Below are 10,454 nucleotides of genomic sequence, written 5' to 3'. Positions count from 1 at the left end.
TAGTGGGGGAGGCTCGTCCAGGGGAGTTGTGGCGCAGGGAAGGGGCGGCCTCGGCGCTGTGCTGCTCGGCGCGTGCTGTGCGAGCTCGGCTCCACTGCTGCTGCGGCGCGTGCTGTGCGGGCTCGGTTCACGGCAAGCGCAAGCGTCGAGGTGGTACAGCTGCGACGGGCGGCGCGGCGACGGGACAGGTCGAGCAGGGGCGGGCGGCACTGTGCTGAACGACGGGCGGCGCGGCGAGTATCCGGGCTCGTGGAGCGCGTGGGCAGCAGGGGCACGCGTGCATGCGTGGGCGGGGAGCAGGGATGTGCGTGGGCAGGGAAAGAAGGAAAAGAAGGAAGAAAGAAGAAGGGAAGAAGAAAAGGGAAAAAGAGGAAAAAGGAGAAAAAGAAAAAGAGGCTCCGGAGGGATTTGTGGCGTCGACGAGAAACCAAGCGCACGCCAAACGAGGAGAACATGAAAATTAGACGATGATTGATTTTGGTGTCGGGACGGAGATTTGATTTTTGGTGTTGGAACGGAAATTGAGTTTTGGTGCCAGGACGGCGAACCGCTAGAAAAGATTTGACCTCAGCAATGGAAAGATTTTGAAAAACATTTTTAGCGCGTGATTTATTTTGGTAAATTTTCGGGCTGTTACAGGATGTTCACCCAAATAGCCATTTCATCAAAGTTTACATCACTTGGGCGGAGGTCATAATCAAAGTCCTGCAAAATCACAACCTGTCTCCCTACAACTTGCCTGCCTATATACCATGGTGAACCATCAAGAACTCTTTTCTTGTCTACTTCAGATTTAAACTCAGTAATGAACAGGTTATCTCCTACCATTCTCACCTCTAATCCCCTTGGATTACCCCAAGCTGGCCGCATTGCAGACATAACGGTTTGCAAATGTAAAAGGTTGGGCGAAAGTACATTTCCAATCACTGCATGCTTTACCATAGCCAAATCTGAATCTTCATTATCCTGTAACACTAGAGTTTCCTTCTCTCTTGTTGTCAGATTCAGCTTACCAAATAAATCTTAGACTTGCTCCTCCACTTCATTGGAACTATCTTCCATATTACCTTCCTTTCTACCTCTATCTCCAGGAGTTGTCAGATTCAGCTTACCAAAAAAATGCCCTCTTGACACATGATGTTGCTGCCGGTAGAAGCAATATCAATGTACTTTTCATGAGCCTCTTTGCGTGCTTCAGAGCGACAATATTTCATAAGTGACTTGTCTCCTACATTCCAATTTCTCCAACCATTTACAATAAATTAGATCGCAGTAAAGAGATGTTAGGGTTAGGGATTTGGGAAAAATTGAGAAGAGAATGGAGCCATGGAAGGGGAAAAGCTCATCTCGGGGCTCAGGCGCTGTGGAGGCAGTGCTGGAGGTGGGAGGCGGCCTGGACGTTTGTGCCGGCGGCTGGTGGGAGCGTAGAGCTGAGGCGGCGCGGCCGTACAGCAAGTGCCTCTGCGCCTGGCATGCTGGCGCCGACTGGCAAGAGCCAGGGAGGGGGAGCAGCGTAGGGTGCCGCTGCCGGGGGCCGAGGCGCTGTCGTGCAAAGGAGAGCCCCGCCACTAGTCGCCTGGGTCGGTGACTCAGTGTGTCTCGCTCGCCCTCGCGCAGCCGAGGCGAGAGGAGCGAATGGGTCACGGGGGAGGAGAGTCCCTGGGCTGGGGAGGGAGTTTTTTTTACCTAAGGGGCTTATTGGGCCAGGCTAGGGCATGCCGAGCCATACCCGTGCAGCCCACTAGCTCCGCCCTTGACCTAGCTGGTCCTCATCATTTTGTGCAGGCTAACCTAGCTAGGGTTACCACTTTGCCTTCTTGTGCACATTGAATAGGTTTGCTTTCGTCTGGGCCTTCTGGTCATTCCTACAAATTAGGGAGGAGATCAAGAGAAGCGGCATATCCACACATCAAAAGAGCATTTGCCGCGTGTTGGAGAGCAAGCTTGGCGTTGGGTATATATATGATATGATAGAGGTCAAGTAATAGGCATTGTAAACTTGCAATGGGTTTACTCATTTATACTGTGGGTTAGCCACCAAACAGCTACAAGAATAATGTTACGAACGGCTAAATGCATTCACCGTTAATGCATTGGCTATGACATATGCCAGCAACGAAGCCAGGAATGGCGTTAGGGGGGGCTGGCTTCCTCTTTTTCTTCCTCCGGCCCCTTCTTTCCTTCTTCTTCCTCCTCATGGTGGTAGGAGGGGCTTAGCTCGGGCTCTATGGAAATCAGGGCGGTAGGGGGGCTAGCGCCCGGGTTCCCCCCCCCCCCCCCCCCCCGCTGGCTTCGTCCCTGACATATGCGGTCCTTTCAATCAAAGAAAATGTGAGATAAGATTTGTTTGATCAGAGAACATGGATTTCAAAAGAAAGAAAGAAAGGAGCATCGAGACAGTAGCATTATACTGCCTCCGTCCTAAAATGTAGGGCATTTTAGAATTTAAAATTTGTCCTCAAATATAAGACATTCTAGGTTGAAAGTAGACCCAACTATCTTAATTGTGCATTGTTTTCGAGGTTTTCCCAATATAAAGATGTGCATGCAATAATGTATGGGGAGGTGCATGAGAAAAGGGCATGATACTTTAATTAGCACATATTTAATGACTCAAATAGAGCCCCAATGCATAATAACTAGAGGTATGAGAGTTTTTTTCTACACAACCATAATCTGTCCTAGAAACTCCAGAATGCCCTACATTTTAGGACGGAGGGAGTACATCTTTCCTGCACAAGTGAATATAAAAATAATATTCAATGGATGGACCATTCTGGAATTTATGGGTGTGGTGACACCATCTTTCCGAATCCTAGCAAAGTTATTTTGTAACTGTTCACGTAAAGGTACAGTGGGATCCTTTCAGGTGTATAAATGCACTCTGGTCTCACATACGGCGGCAGACCGGACAAACAGGACAAGGGCAGGGAAGTAATACGATATGCTGGCCATGTCGATCAGCCGTTAGAATTAGCATTGAACAAGAGAGTTCACACCAGGGAACTCGAACAAAGAAAGAGCGTTAGCGGCCGACGGTGCAATAGAAGACAAGTAGACGACAGTGCAAACAAAGAAGAAGCGTTAGCCAAATGTCTGGAGATATATATCTCCAGCATCCTAGCTATCGTCTTGGTTTTATTTTCTTTACATATGTTTGAAATGCACTAGTTTATCACTGATCAGCTATATGCATCGATCCTTGGCGCTAGCCGAACAAGAAAAGGAGTCCGAAGATTAGGTAAATAAAACCCCAGGAGAACTGGGTGGTACCGAGGGGATCTACCCGATTTAATTTGACAGGGGACTAGATCGGTCATCTTCACGGGATATATATGCACTGTTTGTTTGGCTGTAGTTGGTAGCTGTTGTTGATTTATTATGAGAGAAAAGTTCTGCTAACTAGCTTGTGGCTGGTGTTGATTTGGTATGAGAGAAAAATACTGTTGATTGATTGACTGACAAGTCAAACGAACAAAGTGATAATCTTCCTCCCTAACCCAACAAAGCATAGATGTGTCGACCATCTTTCCAAATCTTAGCCAAGGTATTCCTGGACTGTTCACGCCAGAGCCAGACGCGTATAAAGTGCGGTCTGGTCTCGCACACGGCGGCCGCCTGCAGGAACAGGACGAGGTGCACGCAATTATTCGGGCCATGCGTGCACGACGGGGCACAGACGGCGACGGAGCAGCGCACAGGTTTTTTTTCATTTTTATATTAAAAAAATCAAAATTTCAAAAATATATGCCGAATAGGAAAAATTTTAAAAATGGGTGCATGTCGACAGGGTGCCTGTCGCCCATTCAGTTGCGACAGGACCTAAATGTAAAAAAAAATTACGTTTAGGTCCTGGCGCCTAGGGCGCATTAAACAGTGAATTTGTAAAATTAATATAAAATTGTAGAAAAATCTGAAAAATACAAACTCAATTGTTCTGGATTCTATGAAATAAGATCTACAACTTTTGTTACATAAAGTTTTTGATTTGATCAATGTATCTAAATCAAGAAAAATAGTTCTTTTACCTAGAAAAATCTGAAATAATTCATTTGGTCTAGTTGTGCTTATCTAAAATTTACCAAACTTTTTTTGTAGCTCTTAGGAAATAAAATAATGGTACTGTAAAAGTTATGGCTTCTAATACTCAGTATAGAAGCATGGATAAATAACCCATTTAAACTAGACATATTGCAAGATCTAATTTAAAAACTTATTCTAGAAATATTTTCTGGGCCTACCAATTTTGTACAAGCCTATGCTCACCATATTCAACACTCTGGCCAAAGATGACATGCATCCAAAGGATGGATCTTGAGATCTAAATAAAAGTGCATTAAAATGGTATTTAAAATATAGCAAGATACGTTGATCAAATGAAAAACTTTATGTAACAAAAATTGTAGATCTTGTTTCATATAATCCAGAACAGTTGAGTTTGTATTTTTATGAGTTTTCTACGATTTTATATTGATTTTAGAAGTTTACTTTTAATGTGCCCTGGGCGCCAGGACCTAAATGTAATTTTTTTAACATTTAGGTCCTGTCGCCAACCAGATGGGCGACAGACACCCATTTTTGAAAATTTCCCTATTCGGCATATATTTTTGAAATTTTGTTTTTTTTAATATAAAAATGAAAAAAGCACAATGTTTTCCATACCGATTCTACTGATTCTACGAATTTTCCATCCGGTTCTTTAAAATGACTATTTCTTGGAAATTTAGATTCACATAGACATAGATTATTATTAAATATTAGATTAAAAAGAATTATTATAATAAAATAAAAGTTCCTGATCCTACTCCCAGTAGTCGCGTTAGCATCAACCAACAGATGGTTGACATGAGAAATTGAGAATAGGACGATCGATTGCTTTCATTCTGTCTATCGATCCAGCCTAGTGGAACAGCGGAAGCCAGCCAGAGAGGCAGCACGTACCTAGGCTGTCTGGAGCAACTTGACTGTTTAGTCTTTTAATGAACCTTTGGTTCACATCGGCGACCAGCGCCAGCCGCCGTACACATCATTTGACAGTCACCAACGCCGTGTTTAGTTGCAAAAATTTTAGGGTGTAAAACACTGTAGTACTTTCGTTTGTATTTGGTAATTATTGTCCCGTCATAAATTAATTAGGCTCATCAGATTCCTCTCGTGATTTACAAGCAAACTATGCAATTAGTTTTTTATTTCGTGTAGATTTAATATTTCATGCATGAGTTGAAAAATTCGATGTGACGGAGAATCTTGTAAAGTTTTGGAATTTTGGATGCAACTAAACAGGGCCCAAGTCGTTGGCCAGTAGTTCGCCGAGGTTTTATTTTCCGACGTGACACGATTTTCCCTGTCCCTCTGACCAGCTCTAGCTCCTTAGTCTTTGCCCGACGGCTTTTTCGCTCTCAGCTCGTGCGTTCTCCTCAAAATTCCAAAACTTTACAAGATTTTCCATTAGCTCGAATCTTTGAACGCATGCATGAAGTATTAAATATAGTTAAACAAAATAACTAATTATACAATTTGTTTATAATTTCCGAGATGAATTTTTTGAGTCTAATTAACCTACAATCGGATAATAATTACCAAATACAAACAAAAATGCTATAGTACACTACAGTTTCCCTTTTACACATCTGAACAAGGCTAAAGCGTTAGGTACCGGAGCGAGTTAAACGTGCATTGCTCCTCATTGATCATGGCATGCACGAAGCTAGGCTTACGCGGGGTGGCAGCGTGTGCGGAATGCAGAGACGAGAGAATGATGGCACGGCGACGACGGTCGAGACTGTAGATGGCTGTGCTGGAATTTCGACGCCAAAGGCGCCAGCCTTTTCGCTGCGGCCACGGGCCACGGCCGATCGCATGCATGCACGGCCACATGGCCTGAACGCAGGCGAAGAAGGGTGTTGGGGCGAGATCGTGGGCAATGCAGAGGGGGAAAAGGAAGGAAGACGCGGGACACCATGATGGCGAAGCGGTCAGTTGCCCGTGCGAGCGCACCTCGCTCGAATTTGCTGGGAGAAGTGACGGCCGCCACTCACTCACTCTCTCTCTCTCTGCACCGCTCGGGTGGTGGTCGACTAGTCGTGCTCGGCAAATGATGCGCCCATCCATTCCATGCTCCGCGCCGGCAGAACAAAAGGGTAGGAGCTTTCGCGCGCGCCGCGGCCGTCCCCGTGTGTGGCGGCTTTTTATTTTTATATTTTTTAAAAACGTTTTTTTAGATAAATATATTTTCGATTTCACATTTTACAGTTTTATACCTCTACCGCCCGGTAGGGGGGCGGCAGTAACCTACATGTAAATAAATATAATTTTTTGTGTGCCGAGACCTTTGGTGGGAGCCTGCCGCCCCCCTGACAGGCAGCAGGCAGCCCGTCCGCACGGCAGGGGGCGGCAGGCTCCCCCCAAATATAAAAGCTGAGTCCCTTCTCTCGCACACTCATTTCCTGCCCACGAGATCCAGAGAGGGGAGAGGGAGAGAGGAGGGGTGAGGGAGGTAATTCCACCGACGAAGCCCTGCCGGATTTTGGATCCGAACCGCAGGTAACCAATATTTCTCAACTTTCTAATTGAAAAATTTAAATCCTGGTCTCCTAATATCTTGTACCACTGGATTCCCAACTCATTCACCATGTATCTCCTAATATCTTGTACCACTGGATTCCCAACTCATTCATCCTGTATTCAAACTCCGAACTCTTAATATCTTGTACCACTGGATTCCCAAAACCCTCTTCACGCCATTCACCTAGCACTGGGAAGCGCTCATCATCCGATGAGTCCCCACATTGCTTCATTATTCACGCATCCTGGTCTTCTTTCTCCACGTCCTCCACAATTCCAGGTATCCGCTTGTCTTCATCTGCTAAACCTTGTGGTTCTAGTTCTAGAGCTTGCACGTTCTCTTCTTCTTTATCCTCTTCCATCTCTTCATTCCAGTCAGATGTTGTGTGTGTTGACCCTTCACCTAAATCACCGGTCTTCTGGTGAATCTGAATTACCATTGCGAGAGGCCACCCAGATGAAAGTGGGTGGCCTCTCGCAATGGTAATTTAAATACCCAGGGCGCATTAAATAGTGAACTTGTATATAAAATCGTAGAAAAATTAAAAAAATACAAACTCAACTATTCTGGATTCTATGAAACAAGATCTACAACTTTTATTACATAAAGTTTTTCATTTGATCAATGTATCTTGCTCTATTTTAAATACCAGTTTAATGCACTTTTATTTAAATCTCAAGATCCATCCTTTGGATGCATGTCATCTTTGGACAGAGTGTTGCATATGGTGAGCATAGCCTTGTACAAAATTGGTAGGCCTAGAAAACATTTCTAGAATAAGTTTTTAAATTAGATCTTGCAATATGTCTAGTTTAAATGGGTTATTTATCCATGCTGCTATACTGAGTATTAGAAGCCATAACTTTTACAATACCATTATTTTATTTCCTAAGAGCTATAAAAAATTGGTAAATTTTAGATAAGCACAACTAGACCAAATGAATTATTTCAGATTTTTCTAGGTACAAGAACTATTTTTCTTGATTTAGATACATTGATCAAATGAAAAACTTTATGTAACAAAAGTTGTTGATTTTATTTCATAGAATCCAGAACGCCCGGACCTAAATGTAAATTTTTTTTACATTTAGGTCCTCTCGCCAATTGGATGGGCGACAGGCACCCTATCGCCCATTAGGGGGGCGACAGGCACCCATTTTTGAAAATTTTCATATTCGGCATATATTTTTGAAATTTTATTTTTTTTAATATAAAAATGAAAAAAAACCGAAAACATTTTAAGCTTCAAGACCGGGCCGAATAGATCTTCTTCAGCCCAATTATGGTCCTGCATCCTTGGAGAAAAAGCCGGCCTGCACCAGCCCATAAGTAATGTAGCCCACGTCCTCGGCCCGAAAAGAGAAAACACTACGGCCCACCCAATCTGAAGCCGGGGCCAAACCCGAAGCACTCCCCCGTCTCACCCACTTCACCACGCACCACCAGTCACCGTCTCCTCACCGCCGCACCCCCAAAGCCCTAGCGCGCGCGGAGTGCGAGAGAGAGAGAGAGAGAGAGAGAGAGAGAGCCATGGAGGCGGCGGTGGCGACGCAGCAGCCGCACAAGTTCCGGTGGGGCGAGCTCGAGGACGACGGCGGCGACAACCTCGGCCCCCTCCTCCCGCCGCGGGTCGTCCTCGAGCCCGACGCGGGCGGCCTCCGGACGGTGATAGAGTACCGCCTCGACGACAACGGCAACAAGGTCAAGGTCACCACCACCACCCGCACCCGCAGCCTCGCACACGCACGCCTCTCCAAGAGCGCCGTCGAGCGCCGCTCGTGGGCCAAGTTCGGCGACGCCGTCAAGGGGGACGACGACGGCTCGCGCCTCACCATGGTCTCCACCGAAGAGGTCCTCCTCGAGCGCCCACGAGCCCCAGGTAACGGCTCTTCTGTTCCCCCTCATGCGTTTCCTCCACCCTAGATCTCCTCCGCGTTGATCGAATTTGATTATCTCTGAAGCCATGATTATTGATTGACTAATGTGCGTCGACCATGTATGGTTAACCATTACCGTGCTAATCGTATTGTTTTTAGTTATGGACGTGTGGTGTGTACGTATCACCTACCATGGAAGGGACATGCCTTCATTCTCATTCCAATTGCTTGCTACCACACCACACGCACCCAAAATTAGCATTCTGCGTTTTCCTGTGACCCTTTATTCTCCCTGATTTGTGTCTTATGTCTAGACATTAATTCTAGCTGCTGATGAATGCTACTTTTAATATATTAAAGGAACATGACCAGCTCTAATCCCTTTCTTAAATTTGTAGACAGATTGTTCTGTTTCATCTCAAATACCGAATTCCATGCTGTTATTGCTATGTTGCAGTTGCAGCAGGCCAGCAGCAACTCCAGGTGATCTCATTCTACAGTAGGGCTATATCCTCCTGAAATCTGCATGCAAACACACTACAAGAATCTAGCATGACTGTTTTGCTTATAACTCATTTTTCTTGGTCTGGTTCTGATCACAAATTCAGGCATTGTTACTTTTGATCAAATCTAACCTTACCCGCCAAAAGATCTGTCAGCTCAGTAGTGTACATCTTGTACATATAAAAACCTATCAACTCACCATTGTTAACGTTTTTTTTGAAATTACGACATTAATCTTTTTTAAAGCGGCTGACAGTTTGTCTTTCTTGTTTATAATGCACGTTATTTTTCTGGTTCTGAAGCTTCAAATTTGCTGGTTCTACTGTAATCTTGCCTTTGTTTGCTAACCATTCATTCAATTGTAGGGAAACAAACTGAGGAACCAACTACCTCTTGTGATCCACTGTCTATGGCAAGTACTGGAGGTGGTGCCCTTCTCATGCTTTGCAGAATCTGTGGGAAAAAAGGTGACCACTGGACCTCAAGGTGCCCCTACAAGGACCTTGCTCAACCGGCAGAAGGTTTTGTTGACAGGTCTTCTACTCCCAACGGCCGTGCAGCACCACTTGGTGAGCAAGTGTATGTTCCTCCAAACAAGAAAGAAGGTGCAGATACAAGTGGAGCAACTATGAGGAGAAGGAATGATGAGAACTCCATCCGTGTGAACAATCTGTCAGAGGACACCCATGAAGCTGACCTCCTTGAGCTGTTCCGGACATTTGGCCCTGTTACCCGTGCCTTTGTCGCGAGGGATAAGTGGACTCGGTCAAGCAGGGGGTTTGGTTTTGTCAACTTCGTTCACAGAGAGGATGGTGAGAAGGCTATCAGCAAGCTCAATGGGTATGGTTATGATAACCTTATCCTCCGAGTCGAGTGGTCAGACAGGCCGATCTAGTTCTTGCTACTACCTCTCCTAGCATGGTATATTCACCCTAGTGCTTATCAGTATGGTCGTTTGAGCTAGTACTCAGTATTATGCAGCTAGTACTCAGTGTTATGCGCATATCGTATGCCCTAGACCTGTTCTAGTTATTTTATTTTGACGAGGTAATTGTACTCGCGATCTGCCAGTCTTTCAAATGCGAATATTGGAGGATGGGATGAATTCTGTATGTCACAATATCCTTGGAGTTTTTCCTTCATTCGGTCACCAGTTTCTTGTATACACTGATTGCCAGTTCGGTATGCAACTCCGTTACAGCTTTGATGCATTCAGAATGGCACTTTGGACCTACATGTTTGATCTGTTTGTGTATGCATCAGCAAGCATATTCTGAACCAGACATGGCTTCCTGTTTAACTTGCTGTTGTAATGTTGTACTGGTGCATATCCATGCTCTGATTGAATCATTATAATCTCGCATTACATATAGCTCCGAGACACAGTTTGACTTTGTTATGAAACTAGTATAATTTAGTTAATTTAGAACAGAGGGAGTACATAAAACTGCGATAATGCAACTTGCATATGGATATTACAATTGGCTACGTATTTGAGATCGTATCCA

The 10,454-nt window shown here is 44.9% G+C and overlaps 1 protein-coding gene across 3 annotated transcripts; it reads left to right on the top strand.

Annotated features, from left to right (window-relative positions):
• Window positions 1-8,009: 8,009 nt before the first annotated feature.
• On the top strand, window positions 8,010-10,180 carry LOC120683053 (eukaryotic translation initiation factor 3 subunit G-like). Of its 3 annotated transcripts, XM_039965068.1 has the most exons (4): window positions 8,010-8,444; window positions 8,900-8,925; window positions 9,312-9,413; window positions 9,481-9,894. In XM_039965068.1, exons 1-4 carry the CDS (start codon window positions 8,096-8,098, stop codon window positions 9,517-9,519), a joined length of 516 nt encoding a protein of 171 aa, XP_039821002.1. In that variant the 5' UTR covers window positions 8,010-8,095; the 3' UTR covers window positions 9,520-9,894. The 3 variants fall into 3 exon arrangements, with proteins under 3 accessions (XP_039821002.1, XP_039821000.1, XP_039821001.1); XM_039965067.1 differs by having other exon boundaries at window positions 8,034-8,444; window positions 9,312-10,180; XM_039965066.1 differs by lacking the exon at window positions 8,900-8,925 and having other exon boundaries at window positions 8,024-8,444; window positions 9,312-10,180.
• Window positions 10,181-10,454: the final 274 nt, after the last annotated feature.

This window comes from Panicum virgatum, chromosome 7N (genome assembly GCF_016808335.1).
Source record: "Panicum virgatum strain AP13 chromosome 7N, P.virgatum_v5, whole genome shotgun sequence".
NCBI lineage: Eukaryota > Viridiplantae > Streptophyta > Magnoliopsida > Poales > Poaceae > Panicum > Panicum virgatum.
Note: the sequence above shows the minus strand (reverse complement) of the source record. Positions and strands in the feature narration are given on the sequence as shown.